This window comes from Sus scrofa, chromosome 6 (assembly GCF_000003025.6).
Source record: "Sus scrofa isolate TJ Tabasco breed Duroc chromosome 6, Sscrofa11.1, whole genome shotgun sequence".
NCBI classification, from domain to species: Eukaryota; Metazoa; Chordata; class Mammalia; order Artiodactyla; family Suidae; genus Sus; species Sus scrofa.
In genome coordinates this window covers 14,060,767-14,081,913 of record NC_010448.4, presented here as the reverse complement: position 1 = coordinate 14,081,913, position 21,147 = coordinate 14,060,767, and the positions used below count along the sequence as shown (strand labels likewise).

The 21,147-nt window shown below is 39.0% G+C and overlaps 1 protein-coding gene across 1 annotated transcript in view; it reads left to right on the top strand.

Annotated features, from left to right (window-relative positions):
- Positions 1-21,147, top strand: part of HYDIN (HYDIN, axonemal central pair apparatus protein) — a 412,515-nt gene that overhangs the window by 225,877 nt on the left and 165,491 nt on the right. Inside the window, 1 exon segment of the mRNA XM_021093814.1 lies at positions 18,647-18,885. Within this exon segment, the coding sequence (XP_020949473.1) occupies positions 18,647-18,885 (239 nt within the window).

Sequence of the window (21,147 nt, the reverse complement as noted above, 5' to 3'; positions counted from 1 at the left end):
TTTATTGAGGGTGGAAGGTATCTGGGAATTAGTAAGGAAATTTTAACTAATGAATCATTTTCTATAATGATTATTTAGATTTAAATTTTTCTAGAAAAATTTTATTTTATCTAAGTTCACAAATGTATTGGCATAAAATTTTTTTCACATATTTTCTATGATTTCAAAATGTTCATACACTAATTTCTGCTCTTAGTTTCACCATTTTTTCATCTCCTTTCTTTACAGTTATTTTGTTCTTTTTCAAGCACCTTAATCTGAATGTTTAATTTGCATATTTTAAATCTTAATTTTATAGTGCATTTAAAGTTTATAAATATTCTCTTTATGCAACATTTTAGCTGCATGGCACACATTTTTATCTGTAGTGCTTTTAATTGTTATAAATATTTGATAACCTCCTCTGTGTTTTTCTCTTTAACATATGAGTTATATATGGGTATATATTTTCAGTTCTTAAGATTTTCCCTTTTAATAGAATTTTAATAAATATGTTTTAAATGTAATGAAGTTGGAATACATGGTTTTGAATGACATGTAGTCTTTGAATTTGTGTTTTGGGTGACATAGCTATGGTAGGCTTTATGAATATTTCATGTGACCTTTAAAAAGAATATAGATTCTCTCATTATTGAATGTAACAGACTAACCATCTGTCTGTATGTATGTTTGTATTAAATCAAACTTATTGATTGTATTTTCCAAATCTTTTACTGCTTTAATGATTTGTATAACAGTTTCTTAATTTTATCAAAATCTCCCACTTTTCCATTTTTCCTTGTAATTGTCAATTTTTTGTCCATATTGGTCAAAGCTATGTTGATAGGTGCATATAAATTCATGACTTACATGTATTTTGATATATTATTCCTTTTTCATAATATAATGTCCATTTTAATCCCTATTAATGCCTCCTAACTTAAATTCTATTTTGTCTGAAAGAGATAATGCTACATCAGCTTTCTTTATTTTTTTAAAAAAATTTTTTGTCCTTTTGTAGCATGTGGAAGTTCCCAGACCAGGGATCAAACCCATGCCACAGCAGCAACCAGAGCCACTGCAGTAGCAGTGATGAATCCTTAACCCACTGCACCACAAGAATACTCCTACATCAGCTTTCCTTTAGTTAACATTTGCCTGGTACATCTTTTTCATTCCCTTATTTTTAGGATTTTTTGATGTGTATTGATTTGCTGACTGGTTTAGAATCTCTCATATACCACATAGCTGTATTTTTAAAAATCTAGTGATAGACTCTTTTAACAGACAATTATGTTAGTTTCCTATTGGTGCTGTAACAAGTTGTTATCTTCCAGTTCTAAAGGTTACTAGTCTAAAATAGTTTTAAGGCTGCGTGTGTTTTTGAGACTCTGGAGGAGAATCTGTTTCCTTGACTTTTCCAGCTTCTGGAGGCCACCTGCATCCATCCCTTGGCTCTTTGGTCCTTCCTCCAGCTTCAAAGCCTAGCATCTTTGCTGGTCTGTGAGCTCTGCTTCCATTCTTCTCTGCCTCCTTATAAGGGACTTTGTGATTACATTGGGACCACACCAGTCCTCTGGGATAATCTCTTCATCTCACAATCCTTACTTGCATCTGAAAGTGCTTTTTGGCATGTAAAGCAACATATTTACGGATGTTAGGGATTAGGATATGGACATCTTTGGAGGGCCATTATTCGACCCACCACACGAAGACTAACCTTTAAAATTTATTGTGATTATTGAAATATATGGACTCACTTCTACCATGTCATTTCCTATATACTCTATTTTCTCATTTTCTGCTTTATATTAGATTGATACATTTTCTCCAAGCCCCCTTCCAACCACTGCTATCTTATATACATTTTTCCTATACTTGTTTGGAAGCTATCGATATTTTATATTTTATATTTTTAAGTAGTTCTACTTACATTATTAACAAATACGTTTTATCTTTTTCTAACAATAATGAAGGGATTTAGTGTCTTTGTCCTTCTCAAGAATAAGGCAAAGACCCTATTGCATATTTCGTATCTCTTGACCTTTCCCCAGGTCTATTAATTTTTAGTTATTGTGTAGAATTTTGGATCTTCTCCTCTTTACCACTGAGTTGTTTTTTTGTTTACTTGTTTGTTTTTTGTCATTTGGTAATTAACCACTCACTAGTTATCAAAGTGGTTTGCTAATTTTTCTTTATTCTTTTTTTGCTTCTTGGATCTCTCTGTTTCCTTCTTGGTTTGTATTTCTTCTTGCTAAATTAGCTCTGTACTAGAGATCTCATAGTTTATGTATATTTGACTATATCTTGATTTCACGCTCAGTCTTACATAGTAGTTTAGCTGTATACAAGATTCTTTTTGACAGCGTTTTTTTCTTTGTAGATCTATCTCTGGCATCATTTGTTGCTGATGAAATTCTGCTGTTAATCTGATTATTACTGCTTTATTGCTAATTTGTCTTTCTCACTAGTTGCATTTAAGACTGTGTTTTTATTTTTTATTTTCCTAAACTTGTTATTACTATATCTGAGAATTTGACCCTTAAATACTGAAAAATTTCTTGTCATCATCTCTTCAAGTGTTTTTTCTCTGCCAGTTCTTCTGTTTTCTACTTTGAGGAAAAAAAATATACACACATGCACATGTAAACACAAGCACCCACAAATGTTTCTGTTCAATTCTACATGCTTATATTTATTTCTCATCCATATCTTTCACCTCTTCATCTCTCTGTGGTGCCTCCTCAGTGCTATGTTCCAATTTACAAATTTTGTCTTTGATTTTGGCACATCTCAAGTTTATCTTATCTGTTTACTTTTTAGTTTAATTTCTGTGACTATATTTTTCAACCCTAAAATTTAGAATTGCTTGTTCATAGCCACAATTCTCAATTCATATCTCAATATTTTTGTTTCACAATCCTTGTTTTATGTATGTTATCCTTCCTGCACTTCTTGGAGGATCTCAGGCACATTTTCTAATTTGTTTCATTTTACCTCTATTGATGTGCAGGAATGAATTCATTAACCAGTTGTTCCTCTTTGTATTTGCATTTTAAGTGATGAAATTATCAGATGTGAGGAATGTTTTTCTCTCATTCTCAGTGCTCTTAGCTTCCTATCTAGCATTTTTTATATTTATCTTCACCCTGAACAAAAATAGCACTAGTCCAAAATCAGATGTTGAAGATTTGTTCCATGGGAGTAGAGATTCAGTCATCATACTGGGCAGAGGGCTTGGCTGAGAGCCTGTCTACCTGACAGTCTCTATTTTATCACTACCAAGTCCACCATCACTGGCACAAACCTTTGTGCAGACCGTAGCCTCAGGAGTATCACAGTTGTGTTTAGCCTTCTTTTAAACACAAGGAAGCTCCCTTAGCTGGGGATCTTGGCCCTTATCCCTTACTTCCTGGAAGGTCTTTTTGGTTTCCATTTTTCTCCCATGAGCTTCCTTTATTGGTTTTAGAAGCTAGAGCCCAGGAGGTCTGTGGTTTCATGTGCCCTTATTGTTTCTCTTCCACTTCTGGTCCATATGATGTTTACCTTGTTTGGAGGTACAACTATGCCTGGAAACCACCGCCAATTGAAAAGACCACCTCCTGAATGGGAGAAGATATTTTCAAATGATATGACTAATAAAGGATTAATATCCAACATATACAAACAGCTCATTACAAATCAACATTATAAAAACAAACAGCACAATTAAAAATGTGCAGAAGAATTGAATAGACATTTTTTTCTAAAGAGGAAATGCAGATGGCCAATAGGCACGTGAAAAGATGCTTAACATTGCTAATCATCAGGAACTGCAAATAAAAACCTCAGTGAGTTATCACCTCACACCTGTTAGAATGACTGTCATCAATAAGAAAACAAAAAACAAATGTCGGTGAGGATGTGGAGGAAAAGGAACCCTTGTACACTTGATGTAGCCACTGTGAAAAACAGTATGGAAGTTTCTCAAAAAACTAAAAATAGACCTACCATATGATCCAGCAGCTCCACTCCTGGATATATCACTGAAAACAAACAAACAAACAAAAAGAAACACTGGAGTTCCTCTCATGGCTCAGCGCAAACTAATCTGACTAGTATCCGTGAGGATGCAATTTCAATCCCTGGCTTTGCTCATTGGTTAAGGATCTGGTGTTGGCTGTGAGCTGTGGTGTAGGTCGCAGACGCAGCTCAGATCCTGCGTTGTTATGGCTGTGGTGTAGGCCAGCAGCTACAGCTCCGATTCAACCCCTAGCCTAGGAACCTCCATATGCCTCGGGTGGCCCTAAAAAGACAAAAAAAAAGCATTAATTCAAAAAGATACACGTACCCCAATGTTCATAGCAGCATTATTTACAATTGCCAAGACGGAAACAACTGTGCTGGGCTTTTAATATTTCAAAATATTCTCTTTTTCCTATGTGTTAGATTGAAAGACATATTGTAAAGCTTAAACCCATTGATTTAGAGTCAGTCCTCTTAACTTCTTTTTATAGTACTTTATGTATTATCATTGAGCACCGACCAAAGGATGATGAAATGTGTCTTCACTTGGCGCAAGAGAGCAGAGTTCCTGTGCCTCGGCCTTAATTGTGAAAAATCTGTAACATAAACTCACAGAAATAAGGAAATAAGAAGAGAAAAACATTCTAATTTATTACGGTGGGCATCTTTTCTTTGACTACATAAAAGTCATAGCCATTCCAAAATGGACTGTGCTCTGGCGGAGTCGTATACGTGACTCATTCAGTGACAACAGGTTATCGAGAGACTTCCAGAAGCAAAGGCTTGTCCTTGACAGAGAGCTGTGAGCCAGCCACGCACTCCCACCCTCCCCTAAGACCTCTGTTACTTTAGCATAGCTAAATGTGACACACAGAATACAGATTTCAATAGGTCATATTGATTATAAACCTCCCCGAGAGAAGGAAAGCTATTGATTGGATGTTGGGTAACCTAATGATTAGGGTCAGCACGTTCCCTGAATTTAGAGTGACAGCTCTACTGATTGAATATGATTAGTTCGAGTATAAGTTAGAGCCAAAATGAAAGGAGGTTTGGTTCCATTGTCGCTAAAGAGCTATCCAGGAAATAAAAGAAAAACACATTGGTTTCCTCCATACTTTGTAAGCCTTTCCATCTTCATTCTGCCTGTTCCAGCTCTTAATTGGCTTTAGCAAATTGTTTTTTCTAATTAATTATGATTCAGGCATACAGTTAATACTTGTCACCCCAGAGGGCGATTAAGGCAAAATTTCCTTCATATGGGTCACATATGGATGTTTTTCAAGTTCTACTTTCCCGCCTCCATAAAAATGTGTAATTTCTTCCCCAGTACCCTCGTCATCATCAGCCCAACACTAATGGATTAAATATTGGTGCCCTCCCCCCCCAGTTTATCTATTGAAATACTGACTCCCCAGTGGGATGGTGTTAGGAGGTGAGGCTTTGGGAAGGCAGTGAGGCCATGAGGTTAGAGTCCTCATGAACAGGATTAGTGTCCCCATAAAAGGTACCCCAGAGAGCTTTCTTACCCTCTCCACCACGTAAGGATACAATGAGAAAAATGGTTGTCTGCAGCCCACAAGAGGGCTCACACCCGTACCTGACCATGTGGACACTCTGATCTCAGAGTTCCAACCACCAGAACTGTGAGAAGTACATTTCTGTTATTTATAAACCACCTAGGCTGTGGTATTCTCTTACAGCAGCCCACACTAAGACACCAACTCATGTCACTTTGAAGGGATACCTGTCACTGCCGTTATCAACTGAAGAGTTGATTCTGCCTATTTGTGTACTGACAGTGAACATTCATCTTCAGTAATAAGCTAGTACAAGATGAAATAAACTCTTTACATAATGGGCAAAGACCAGAAGTGATGCATTAAGGAGCATGGTGTAAAGTTTATTAATGATATGAAATCCGGACACACGTCTATCAAGATTACATGATATTGCTCAGGGTGCAAAGCATTTTCTTCCTCAGTCCCACTCATCTCCTCTGCCATAAGTGAAAGGAAAGAGACTGGAGAGGCATATATAGCATGGTAGAGCTCTCTGTACGGTAGCATTTGGGGCATTTCTTTTATTATTTATTTATTAGTTTGTTTATGTTACACTGATTTATAACATATGTTTCAGGTGAACAACACTGTATTTCTACTTCTGTATACTCTACAACATGCTCACCAATGAAAATTTATTTTCTTTTTTTCGTTTTATTTTTATTTATTTATTTTTAATTTGTTTACCTGTCAGTTGTGCTGAAATTGTATGCAGCATTGTTTCATACTTTGGAAGAAAAAGATCTCCGCGCTGGGTGTTTAGGATGCTAAGCTGGGGTATTTTGGAGTCGGGGAGGGGAGGACAGCATTATCTGACGGTGGCCATGGTCTCACATGGGGTGGTCACACGACAAAGAGTGGTCAAGTGTATGAGTCCTGAAGGAGTATCCTGTACTATTGACAGGAAGGTGTTATATTTGGACAGATCTGAAATCCAGTCCTAACTCTGCATGCAGTAATTCTGGGCAAGTTCTTTAATCTTTCTGAGGCTTCGTTTCCTTCTTTTTTGTTTATGTATTTATTTTTTATTAAAGTATAGTTGATTTACAATGTTGTGCCAGTTTCTGCTGTACGGCAAAATGACCCAGAAAAAAATATATAGTATTTTTCTCATATTATCTTCCATCATGTTCTATCCCAAGAGACTGGATATAGTTCCCTGTGCTCTACAGGAGGACTTCATTGCTTATCCATCCTAAATGTAATAGTTTGTATCTACTAACCCCAAACTCCTAGTCTATCCCACTCTCTCCCCTCTCCCCCTCAGCAACCGCAAGTCTGTTCTCTATGTTTGTGAGTCTGTTTCTGTTTTGTGGATAGGTTCATTTGCGCTGTATTTAGATTCCACATATAATGAAGCTAATAATGGTATCTAGAAAATTAAACATGATAATCTATGTAGAAAGCACCTGGTGAAAAATAAGCACTCAGCATTCAAGAAGTGGTAGTTTGGGGAGTTCCTGTTGTGGCACAGCAGAAACAAATCTGACTAGGAAACATGGGGTTGCGGGTTCGATCCCTGGCCTTGCTCAGTGGGTTGGGGATCCGGCGTTGCTGTGAGCTGTGGTGTAGGGCACAGAGGCGGCTCGGATCCTGTGTTGCTGTGGTATAGGCTGGCAGCTGCGACTCCGATTGGACCCCTAGCCTGGGAACTTCCATATGCTGCGGGTGCAGCCCTGAGAAGACAGACAGAAAAAAGAGAAAGAAAAAAAAAGTGGTGGTTTTGATTATTAATGTTGACAGGCAAAAATATCTAGGTGAAATGACTTGTGGAAAGACTTAGATTTTTATGACACTGTATCCTGAGATCTTTTTTATATTTTTTCTTAGATAAAAAGGAAAAAGCAATAAGGCACGCTCAGAGAGGCCCTGAGGTTTCATACTTCACTGATCCATATAGTACAGCGCTCTGTCAAGTGGGAGCTCTAATGCTGCCTCTCTCCTCACTCTTCCCTTGTTTCGCTAAGATTTTGACAGTGAAGCTACTTTGCAAAACATAAAACATTTTTATTGATGAATACATGTGTTCTTCCATATCAAAGAAAAGTGGTTTATTAGCAAAGAAGTTACTTTAGAAATTTCAAATCCATTCACTTTCTGATTCTTTAGCTCCTTAGAGCTTATTTACTCATGTGTTTGCACAGGTCCTTCCTGAGGATGATTTATTTATTAAAAAAAATATGCATGTCTTCTTATTATACAAATAACGTTCTTCTAGAACAAACAGAAGTTAAAGAAAAAAAAAAAATCACTCAGCATGCCACCCTGAAGATAACCACTGTTAAATTTTTTAACGGTGTTTTAGATTTTATTTTTTCATTTTTTTCATTTTTTAAATTTTTTTATTTTTTATTTTTTAATGGTTTTTATTTTTTCCACCATAGCTGGTTTATAGTGTTCTGTTAATTTTCTACAGTACAGGAAAGAGACCCAGCCACACATACATATATACATTCTTTTTCTCGCATTATCCTCCATCATGCTCCATCCTGAGTGACTAGATATAATTCCCAGTGCTATACAGCTGGATCTCATGGACCGGTGTTAAATTTTTGGTATGCATCTTCCAAAACTTGGCTGTGTAGGTGTGTCTGTCTGTAGATTGCTGCCTCCCACTATTTCGTTACAAGCTATTTTCATTCATCAATGTAGTATCATCCGTCTTGATGTGAATTATTAAGGAATATTCCTGTGCAGATCATTTTCAGTGACTGAATTTATTACATTATTTCACTCCACCACCGTTGATTTAACTAATCCCCTAATGATAGGTGGCTTCTGGTTTTTCTCCAATTTAAACAATTCTCACGTCCTAGTCCTATTCGCTGCTCCTGACTTTAACTGTTTCCTTCAACAAAATTCCTAGAAAGGCAGTTGCTGGGTCAAATGGCATGAACATAACTAAGAGCCTCAATACATCTTTGGAAATTATCGCCCAGAAAAGGTGTTTTGTTTGTTTTGCATAATCTGGCAGATGAAAAAAATGTGTTGATGGTTGAGTCTGTGTTTCTTGGGCTTGCTGGTGATGCTGAACATTTCTCATACACTGACCCATAAATACTTGTTTTTGAGCATCTTCCCCATGCCTGGTACTAACTGTGCTAACTGAAAGGAGAGACATAAAAATAAATAGAATGATCTCTTTCTTCAAAGAATTTACAATCTCAAAAAAAGAAATGGATACAAAAACAGCACCGTGTGCTATGTTATATATAAGCACAGAGGAGGAAGTGGCTAATTCTTCCATAAACTTAAAAGTGCTCACAGGAAGGCATTCCAGTTGTGGCTCAGTGGTAACAAACCCAACTATTATCCGTGAGGAACGTTGGTTTGATCCCTGGCCTTGCTCAGTGGGTTAAGGATCCGGTGTTGCTGTGAGCTGTGGTATAGGTCACAGACACAGCTGGATATGGCGTTGTCATGGCTGTGGTGGAGGCTGGCAGGTACAGTTCCGATTCAGCCTCTAGCCTGGGGACTTCCATATGACACAGGTGTGGCTCTAAAAAAAAACAAAAACAAACAAACTTCATAGGTAGGCACATTTGAGCAGAAACCTGAGGGATAAGGAGGACCAGGAGTGGGGTGTACATTTCCAGAGAACAGCTAGTTAAACACAGGGATGAGGTACAGCACACTTGGGAAGACCCGATGTGGCTGAAGCCAAGGGTGCATATTGGAAATTGACAGTGCCTGGGAGTTAAGCCTGGAAAAGTGCCTTGGGGCCCATGACGAAGAATTTGGAATAGATCCTCAGGGCCAGAGGCTCCTATCAGTGTTGATTGCAGGCTCTTGTTTCACACAGAAAAGATGACAAATAAACACCAGGTTTAGGGTCCCTGAACTTTGGATATTATATGTAAGTTGGGATATGTGTTTGAGTGTGTGTGTATGGATAGTGTGGTGGTAGGGGTGTGTGGGGCGGGTGTGCTTTTTCTGTGGAGGGGTTCCATAGCTTTCTCAAAGGGAGAGAAATAGTCAGACCACGAATCCAGACATTGGAGAACCATCCAGAATCTGCAGCGGGAGAGGCACAGGCTCAGGTGTGTGAAAGAGATTCGTGTCAACAAGACCAACTGGGGAAGGGCACACGCAGGAAGAACTGGACAGGAAGTTTTGAAAGAAACCACCAATTGGGGAGTATTTACTCCGCAGTAGACAAAGGGCTCGATGCGCAGCACCCATTTTATTTCATCTTCAAGTAACACAGATTTAACAGATGAGAACCCCAAAACCTAGATTTTTTTAAAATAGTCCCAAGTTGCATGATGACAAACAGCAGAATCCACAGCTGATCAGCAGGTCACCATGTGACACTAAAGCCCCTTCTTTTAATCATGAGGCTCTCTGCCTCTGTTATCAAGTTCTGGCACCATTTCTTTTGCACTTCCTCTCCTAACATGGAGTTAATTATTTGAGGCAGCAAAGTGACTCATTTCAAGGCAGAGAACCGTATGACTAGAGATACCATTTAGAGGACGAAAAAGAGAAGGGCCTCAGTGACTGTTCATTGTTCTTGTTCCACAAAGAACTGATCATCTGCTGAGATAATAGCATAAATCCAAAGAAATCCCTCACTCTGCACTTTGGTTCCTGTTGTTATTTGTGTCCTCTCCTTCCACGGAAGGAAATTCCAGCAGATTTCAACGGGCAGATGAGTCATTTTGGAGAAAAGGGCACAGTGCTGTTTCCTTCAAGCTTCATGGTCATTAGCACTGCGGGACAGGAGGTCTGCCTGGGTGTCCTCGCTCCCGTTGATTGTTGAAACGACATGTGAAAACCCTGTCTTTTGTGGCAAATATTACATACATGATAGGGTAACTTTTATACGCTCAGGCTGTTTTACCTCGGGACCTGAGCACTTCCTAAGAAGTGCACAGGTGCCTTCTTGTCAAATAAAAAGATAAGTGTAACCTCGGGGAGGAGGAGGACGTAAGACTAATTACCCGTGTGCCTGGGATTCCACATTGCAAGAGATCACAATTTTTCCATCTTTCACACAGTCATACACACTTACACATAGCGACTTCCTGGGCTGTCTGTGTTGTTCCTGGGCTGCTGTCATGACTCAGGCCCATGTGCATGGAAAATATAGAAGCACCTCTTGCTGAAATTTTGGTGGCAACCTTAGGGAAGCTAATTTTTATCATCGATGGAACAAATATATGAAACCTGGTATTAGTTTTCTATTGCTATGTAAACAGTTACTGCAAACTTAGTGATACAATACAAATTTACCACTTCAGTTTCCAAGGGTCAGAAGTCCAGGTATGACTCTGCTGGATCCTCTCCTTAGGAGCTCAGAAGGCTGACATTTGAGGTGCTAGCTGAGCAGCATCCCCTTCCAGAGACCTGATTAGGGAAAGGTCCACCTCTAGGCCCCCTCAGGTTTGGCAGAGTTTGTTTTCTTACTAGTTGCCAGCCAGAGACTGCTCTCAGCTGCTGAGCCCCCAACAGTTTCCACCGTATAGCACCCCCCATAGACCCCCCTCGTGCTTGGCCTCTCCTCCTTAGGAAGAGCCCAATCCCTGCTAAGGGCTCACCTGATAAAGTCAGGCCCACTCAAGATAATCTCCCCTCCTTACTCTCAGCTGACTTAGGACCTTAACTTCATCTGCAAAATCCCTCACAGCTATGCCTAGGCTACTGTTTGATTAAATAACTAGGAGAAAATAACCGGACACCGGGAGATGGAGTTCTTGGGACCATCTTAGACTCCTGCTTCCTCTAAACCCTTTATGAGATGCCTCTCCTCTGGCAAGAGTATTGTATGTTAAATGCTTTCCTGGCATCCATCCTTATTTTCTCAGTTTTGTAATGTATTTTAGGGGAAAACCCTACTGAATCCATAATTATATGTCATGTAGGCCATTTTAGGCTCTTGGTAAAATGATGACAGTAGTTGTGATTTATGGGGACTTACCAAACGCTATTCTGAGTTTTATATGCATCACCTCATTTTACCATCAACTCTGTGCAGGAGGTTCTGTCAGTATCATGAGCTACAGATGGGAAAACTGAGGCTAGGCACAGTTAAGTAAACTGCGCAGTGTCTGACAGCTGCAAAGTGGCAGATCTGAGACTCAAACTATGACATCTCATTTCCTTCAGAGCCCTCCTTCCTAACCCGTCAGTCGTTGTGTTGCTGTATTGTGATTTTGAAAGGGTTACCGAATGTCCTCCATACATATGATTATCACTCATCCATTCTTTATTTAGTCACATTTGCCATCTAATAACAGAAAGTGTGACCTAGACCAAGTCCTCCCTAAAAACAAAAGACACCCCTAAAATCCAGATACCAGGAGGACCCAAGGTGAGTGTGGTTTAGAGCCTGACTTTTGATAAGGGGGGTCCAATACCTTTAGCAGATGGCTCTTTAATGTGCTTTGTTCTAGGATCCTAGGATATACTTTGCTGTCTGGTTTTATGCCAACCATTGATTAATAAGCTTAATCAAAAAGAAAACTCATCAATTCAGCCCTGGAGAGGAACTTCAGGTCTTCCTTCCAAAGCAGCCAACCTATGTCAGCAGGAATCAGAATAGAAATGGTACCCATCCATTGAAAACTAATGCCCCCTGACTTGAAATAGCACTTATGCTGGTGACACCTTCTCTTTATGGTGGACGGAGTGTTGACCTATGCTACGGGCTAGAAGAGGAAAATAAATGGTTAGAACAGGAAAGATGACATTGACAATTCTGTCTTCTGAAAGGCATTTGTTTTTTTTAACAAATGAAGGACAAAAATGGCATTGATTTATGTTTTAATTGTAGGCTGGGCCTCATAAATGAATAAACTATATGGAGTGCTCGAGGTCACATATTTGGGAAGAAGGGCAAACCAAGTAAGGTGATTCTGCCTAGAACATTTTTATTATTTACTATTTTATTATTTCTAGCTGCCCTTCCATTTGTCCTAACAGCAGGTGGATAAAACCTCCAGGCCTACAATTCCCATAGGAGTTGAAATACCAAGTTCTACTCCTACCGTGTTCTGGTGGAGTGAACTCTTTACTTCCAAGCTCTGAGATCTAAGGCAGTTGGGGTGAGATCTGAGGACAGCAGACTGAACCAACAAGGTAGCTTCTGCAGAGAGTAGTTCACCATGGCCGCCATCCTATACTCTTGAACCCTGAGCAGGTGGCATTTCCTGGCTTCCTTTAAAGTTAGGTGTGGCTGCATGACTGAGTTCTGGCCAGCGATGTATACCACTTCCAGGCTTGGTGCATAAAATCTTAGCATACGACCCTCTATTCTCTTTCTTCTTTCATTGGCCAGGCAGATGTCAATGTCCAGACTGGCTTAGAAGCCATAAATTAAACATGTCAGAATCTGCTTAGCTGGGGTCTTTGAATGTCTGAATGGAACAGAGGCCCATCCTCACTCCTGCCACCGACTGGAATGCATGTGAACCAGAAATAAGCATCAATTGTATTAAGCCGTTGAGCATCAGGGATCTTTCCGTGTTAGCAGCGGGCGTTACTTTATCTCAGCTAGTAGCCTGGAATCAAAAAACCAAAAATAAGACAAGTAGTTCTAAGTAAGAAAAAGGGCTGGTTACTCAAGCATGGGAAATCTATATCCATGTTTACTTTGTGTAGGTCAGACTGAAAATGATGTGTCAAAGACCTCTATTTATTGTAATGAAAATTGATGAAATGAAACTATAATGACCCAGTTAAAATATCTGTGGAGGAGTTCCCGTTTTGGCTCAGTGGTTAATGAATCCGACTAGGTACCATGAGGTTGTAGGTTTGATCCCTGGCCTTGCTCAGTGGGTTAAGGATCTGGCATTGTCGTGAGCTGTGGTGTAGGTCACAGATGTGGCTCAGATCTGGTGTTGCTGTGGCTGTGGCGTAGGCTGGCGGCTACAGCCCCGATTGGACCCCTGGCCTGGGAATCTCCATGTGCCGCAGGAGCGGCCCTGGAAAATAAAATTTAATTTGCATGTATAGCTCTCTAGAGCTCACTTTTGTGTTCTTTTCTATGAGTAATATGTCAGAGGATTATTAGTATTTGCACTTATAATTGTGCATTTAGGCTGCTATAACAAGGTACCAGTAGACTGGATAGCTTCTAAATAACACTAATTTATTTCTCCCAAGCCCAAGTCTCCCAGTGCCAGAGGCTGCGACTCCAAGATCGGCATGCCAGCCGGTGGGGCTCTGGTGAGGGACCTCTTCTAGACTGAAGACCAGTGACTTCTCACTGTATCCTCACGTGACAGAGAGCCAAACAGAGGAAGAATGTCTTTGATGGCTCTTCTAAGGGCACTAATCCCATTCATGAGGGCTCCACGTCATGACCTCTCCAAATCCTGGTCACCTCTCAAAGGTCCCACCTCCTGACCAGTACATTGAGGGTAAGGTTTCAACATGAATTTGAGGGACACACAACCATTCAGTCCATAACATTCCATCCCGGCTCTTCCAAACTGATGTTCTTCTCACATGCAAAATCCATTCATTTCATCCCGACAGCGCCCCCCCCCACCGTCTTACCTTGTTCCAGGATCACCTCTAAAGTCCAGAGTCTCCTCTAAACATCACTTAAGTCAGGTATGAGTGAGACTGAGGGTCCATCCATCCTGAGGTAAAATTCTTCTCCAGCTGTGAACCTGTGAAACCAAACAAGTTATTTGCTTTGGGGGCTGTGTAGATGAAATGGGTATATTTTGCATGTGAGAAAGGCATGAATTTGGGGAGCCTGGGGCAGAGTGTCATGGACTGAGGGTTCGTATTCCTCCAAAAATCATAGGTTGAAACCTTACCCTCCAATGTGATGGTGTCAGGAGGCAGGGCCTTGGGAAGTGCTCAGGGTTGGATGAGGTCCTAAGGGTAGAGTCCTCATGATGGGATTCGTGCCCTCATAAGGGTCAGAAGAGAGCTCGCCTCCTCTGCTCTGCTCTCTGCCCTTGTGAGGATGCAAGTCATCAGTCTCCAGTCTGGAAGAGGGCCCTCACCCGAACGCAACCATGCTGGCACCCTAATCTCGGACTTACGGCCTCTGAAGTTAAGAAGTAAATTTTTACCGTTTATCAGCCACCCAGACAGTGGATGGAACTTTGTTACAGTAGCCGCAGCTGACTAAGATAGATAGCGGTGCTGAGAGTAGGGTATCGCTGTAACAATGCCTACAAACGTGACAGCGGCTTTGGAACTGGGTAATGGGCCGAGGCTGTAAGAGTTTTGACATGCATGCCAGAAGAAGCCTGCAGCCGTGACTGGACTATCACTGTTTTTTAAAGTAGTGGATAAATTAAGAAGATGCCAAGTAATTATTTATTTGAACCTAGGCATGAGCAGAATATAGTGACATTCTACCTTTGCAGTTTCTCTTACCAACACTAATTGAGCTATAATCCCCCAAATTAAATGTATGAGGATCATTATCTTTTTGTTGCTAATATTTTAGAATAAAATTAGACACAAATATAGGCTAACGTTCTGGAAAGACAGACTTTGCTTACTGTTTTCTTAATATTTTAGTACTGCACTAGGGCTAATTTGCTATGAGTAGAAAAGTTCGAGAGAAATTTTGGAAAAACAGTTTGAGTCTTATAAGCATCAACATTTGCTTCAGCAAGTGTCCTCTAAATAAAGATAATTAGCATGCAAATATCCCATCTCAGCCCTGGTTTATCTAGTGTAGTATTTAATGCTTATTTTCTTTTCTGTCTATGTCTCTAGACATGTCGCATAAAAGATAATGAATAATAATAGGATTCTTGACTTAAAGCTATAATTTCCATTAATACCAAAATTAAAATTTCCTCATCATCACTCATCTGCATCCTCTTTAAAAACAATTTATCATCTTGAGAACTGTTCTTATTTGTTTATTTAATTTATTTAAAATTTTAAAAGCAGTTGATTTCTGGTTCCATGTAGATTTTCAAACCAAGAGGAAATGTAATTAGCATTGGTCTGTGGAATAGGATTTTCCTCACTTGTTAATTGGGAAATTGGCTTTTAGGTTTAAATATTAGATTCTCCTTGTTTAAGTACTTATGAGCCTTTTCCCAAGAGAGTGACCATTCAGGGCTCACTGACCAAATCCAGTCTCTGAATCTGCACTGGGACCAGACCTGGATTTAGGTGACAATCCAAGGCACTGCCCTCCTGTGACAGTCAGCCTGGTTGAAATCTCTAACTCTTGCCTGCAAATTGCAACCTACATTCTTGTTTACAGCCATCATCAGTTCTATTCCAAAGTTGGTATATGCTTGTCAGGACGTTTCTGACCTGTAGCTTTGCATTGTACCTCAGCCCTCATAGAGCTTACATGTGTTTTTACATTTCTTTCTTTGCTCTTGCTGGAAAAAGCACACCATAGAAATGAAATAGACTGGAATGCCCTCTCAAATCCATCCCCCAGAGTGTATTTCACATTTGTTTTTCAGTTATTTTCTTCTATGTGCTTATCTTTAGAGGGCTTACTCTGAGCTTCCTTACTCAGAAGAGTATGAGGAGCTAAGGACAAGACATGAGGGAATAATCAAACTCTTCTTCTCTGAAGTGGCAGATTTGGTTTTGCCTTTCTGTTATTTTCCTGGAAGTTTCTAAATGATCACTATACCTCTTCTCTTTCCAGCCTTTTCCCAATGCATTCTTAGTCATCACTAAATTTTTCTATGATTATCAATCCTTATAAATATTTCTTAGGAATTTCTTCCCCAAAGTAAAACAGGACTGTTCAATTGATTTAAATGACACAGCAATCAAAATAGGGATATGATGCTTTGCGTTAATTTTGAGATAATTGTTTATAAATGAAATTAGTGTAGGAAAAAAACCTGAATTTTATAAATCAATAGCATAATATAGTAAGGGATCACACTACCTGATAATTAAGCCCAATTTCACATTTAGGCAGAAAAGAAAATGCATCTGGTACAAGTTGTCATACAATCTAAGAGTTTCAATATCTTCTGCTCTAGGAAAGCATCTTGTTCTTTAGATTTCCCTGAGGTACGTTCACCCCAGCCTCCTCCTGACTTGCATTTTGTTGTTTACAAGTTGATCTCTCTGAATGTCATTACTGTCAGCTTCTTGGGGACACAGAATGTACTTTGGACATTTTTATGTCTCCCACAACACGCACACGGACCTTAGAAAAATTGAATGTGTATTTGCTGTATTTACTTGAAAAGTCCTAAAAACCGTTTGCTTACCAAATTTGTAGATGACTAAGAATGACTAAGAAAAATATCTAACAAGTCCAAATGTCATAATCAGGATTTTAAAGTATCTCAATAGGCCGAAAAAGTATAAAAAGAAACATAAATAATGAAACCTGAATTCAAAAAGAAACAAAACAATGAAGTTAATAGCACAATAGGTGTATTTAACAGTGAATTAGCACACAGATGAAGAAAGAATTAGTGAACTGGAAACTAGCTCCAAAGAAATCATGAGAGTAAAAGACTGGAAAATGCAAATGAAGACTGACATAAGAAGAGGCTACACTAGGAAAGTCATACCCATATATAATAGAGTAATACAAGGAAAAGAGAAAGAATGAGGCAGAAAAAAATATTTAAACACATGATGGTTGAGCATTCTTCAGAAATAAAAGATATAAAACCATGGATTCTAGAAGAATAGCAAATTACAAACAGGATATACAAATAAGCTATAATTAGACACACTGTAGTGAACCTGCATTATACTCAATCAAATTCAAGGAGAAAAAAATCTTAAAAACAGCCTGATAAAATAGATTACAACAAAGAAAACAGAATTTATATTTTTAGATTAAATTAGTTGTAGCGTTGTCATTTTTTATTATTTGACACTTTAACCAAATTTTTAACTTTGGAGCCTGATTGTGCCATGTGGAAAGCTGGATTTTAAAGCTTTCTTCTAAAGCTGGATTCAGGATTTAAAGGGCTATTAAGCAAAAGAGGGTGATTCAGTTTATTCTGTTTAGCTCCAAGGAAGTAGACCAAGTACCAGTTTAGGGAAGGTAATAAAGGAAAAAAATAAAAATATATATATATATATATATATCTACTTGATGTAAAGAAGAAATAGCAATTTAGCTTGTTAAAACTCATTTTTTATCTAAGTTACTTACTTTTAGATAAGAATTCTCTAACATCAAAGGATTTGATTAAAAGAATTTGAATTCATCTAACAAATATTTATTAAGCATCTACTATGTACTAGGCACAGTAATAGATACTGGGGATAGATCAGTGAACAACAGTAACAAAAAGACAACAATCCCTTCTACAGAGAGATTATACTGTAGTGCAGGGGACAGAAGCATGATAAGTCATTGCTGCACCGTGTTAAAAAAGGGGAAAAAATAGAACAGGGTAAAGGAGATCAGGAGTAGTTGGGGGAAGGTTTATGATTTAAAAAGTGATGATCAGAGTAGCTTTCATTGAGAGATATTGTTTGGCTAAAGACCTTAGGGTTTCCTCCTTTTCCTGAGGGTGAGCTATGAGGATCTAAGCAGTTAAAGGGAATGGATTGGTAAGGGTCACTTCCAAGTCTATAATTTAGTCCTATAACACACTTCAAAATAACTCTGGAATTCTAGCAAATGAGATTCTGATTATTATGAAACGGTAGAAATCAGGATGACTTCCTCTATTGTGTTTGTTTATTTTTTATTTATTTATTTATTTATTTTTTAATTTATTCTCTATTGTGTTTATTAATGAAAGCTGTTCATCCCTACTTTAGCATTATAGAAACTTTGCCCTTGAAAAACCATTTCTTTTAAAAATTCCAAATTCCAGGGGGGATCTTGTACCTTCTGTTGGTATCTCAGAATTTGGAGGTTAGAGCTGATAATTCCTATAAGCTTGTTAGAGAACTGAGCTGTCATCTTGAGAAAGAGATGTAAAGAATTTTCACAAAGCATTCAAAGGTAGAATTAGAGGTTTGCTCTTCAGAATCATATTGCTTTTTGGAAAAAAAGAAAAGAAAAGCCAACAAACACCCAGCTGCTTTGATTCAAATAAATAATGTTTGTCTCTGATGTTGAGTTCTACAGTGCCATCCATTTGAAGTATAGAGGGCTTTGACATATGCAGAATGAAAAGCCAAGAATATCTTCACTGTTAACTTGCGGTTTTGTGTTTCAGGCACACAAAAAGTCCCACTGGACGATTGAACCCAAGGAAGGCAAGGTTCCCCCGGAAAGTGATGTTGAGCTGACACTGACCGCCAACCTGAACGACATACTGACCTTCAAAGACAAAGTCATTTTGGACATTGAAAATAGCAACACCTACCAGATTCCTGTCCAGGCTTCAGGAATTGGCTCCACGATTGTTACAGATAAGCCCTTTGCTCCAGAACTCAATTTGGGAGCACATTTTAGGTAAGGAAATATCATGGACCAATTTTTATACGTATCAGATACGTTGCATAAGCTGAGCACCACCTCTACTTTGGAAAATTATTTTTAAGTAGACAGACCCAGCCTCCTAAGCCCTTCCCCCTCCAGATGGGTACATCAGCCACCGTAAGATATGTCCTGGTCATATCTTGGTTACTTTTTTCAAGCCATATCCCTCTACACTAGAGAAGGGATGACTTAAAAGGATGGCCTCCTTCTCTAGAACTTATAGTGGCTTTTCTTTGACAAATTTAGAATCTCAACCATGATTTCTCTTCTTTGGTTCCAATACACTAATTATTCTTTTCCATGAATATGGAAAATACAGATGCATCTTAGTGGTAACCTAAGTAGGGTATAACCAGGAAGGTAAAAATGTATTATAATATATCTTATCAGGTGGTAACAAACCCGACTAGTATCCATGAGGATGCAGGTTTATCCCTAACCCCACCCTGTGTGTTAAGGATCCAGTGCTGCCGTGAGCTGCGGTGTAGGTTGTAGACATGGCTCAGATCCCATGTTGCTGTTGCTGTGGCTGTGGTGTAGGCCAGTGGCTATAGGTCTGATTTGATCCCTAGCCTGAGATCTTCCATATGTCATGGATGCAGCCCTAGAAAGAAGCAAAAAAAAAAATTCTCCTCTCCTCCCACCCATTGACTGTAAGCTAGGGCATTTCATCATTGCATGCCATGCCTCTGTTTTCAAGTTTTTTGTTAAGCACATTCAAATATAGTTATAGAAAACAATATACTGCAAGCCAGACTGAATTGCATGTTCTCCTTAATATATAGTGTCAAATGGCCCCAAAGGATATTCTGACACTTGCCTGGAATTGGAGGGTTAGCTGATAGTTCTCTATGAATATAGAAACAACCTGTAGCCTTTAGCTGCCAATTTTCACTCTGCCTAAACCCTATCACTCTTCTTTTTGACGGAAAATCATGATGCCAGCAATCTCCAAAAGAATCATAAAAAGCAGGAGTGGGAAAAACTGCCTGTTTCTATAAATGAAGTGCTGTTGGAACACAGCCATGCCCATTCATGTGCATGTATTTCCTGTGGCTTCTTTCACGCTACAATGGAGAGTTGAGTCATGGTGACAGCACATGTAGCCCAAAAGGTCTAACATATTCATTACTCAATCCTCGATAAGAAAAGTTTGCCAACCTTTTCAGCCTCAAAGTCTAAATGAATACCCATATGCCATCCCTTCTCATGGCATATTTTTGGACAACTCCCTTAAATATTCAGAGCTTCTGTTTCTTCAATAAAATGGGACTAAATCAATAAAATGGAAGTAAATATAATTATGCATTATTGGGTAGCTATGATGATTAAAAGATATACTATGAATAAGTGAGAGACCCTGCCTAATTTATAAAATAGCAGGTATTATTTATTGGTTCCCCCTGAAACCTACCCTTAGTTGTGAAGTCAAATTACAGAGTAAATGACTGTACCTGACGACTGGCAAATTCTCCTTATTTTTTAACCAAGCTTCAACTTGCTTATTGAAGATGCTGTCTTTTCAAAGGAGGGGCAGGTGGGATGAAAACTCAAAGCCCCCAAATAAATAAATAAATAAAAACTGTCCTGAGATGTGTTTTTTTCCCTGAAAAGAAAAAGAACATTTTTAAAGTAAGCTTATATATCAGTAAAAAAAAAAAAAATTATATATAAAACCACTTCCATTGCCTTAAGAAATCTCATTGTCTAGCAAAGAGCCAGAAAGTACAGAAGTCCTTAAAAATATTTGTGGAATAGAAGAAGAAAGGAAAGGAGGGAGGGAGGAAGGAAGAATAGTAGCATCTTTGAAGTATGTTAGTCTGAGAAAAATGACCAATCCAGCTGGTGTTCTGATCCATTACAGTCGTCTTGACCTTTAGTGAGGCCTAGAGGATAGTGTTGTTTCTCTTTGACGTTCCCTTCCCCTTGAGTCCATCACGAGACATTTCACTAGTCACTAGATATTTATTCAACACAATGGGAAACGTGCTTCTCCTCCAGTAGGGATTTTGCTTTCACTCCCTGGAACCATCTCCCATAAACTGAAGTGGTTTTCCCATGAACGGTGTCTGTGTGTGCTGTGGCAGTTTAACCTGCTGAGAAAGACTGGGGATGGGTGGGGCTGCTTCCCCACAGCCCCTTCCCGTGCCCCGGTGATGGCAATGCAGGGGCCAAACTCAAGGCCTTGACTCAAATCTAATGACCCCATGAGTAGGTGGACCTTGCTTCATGACT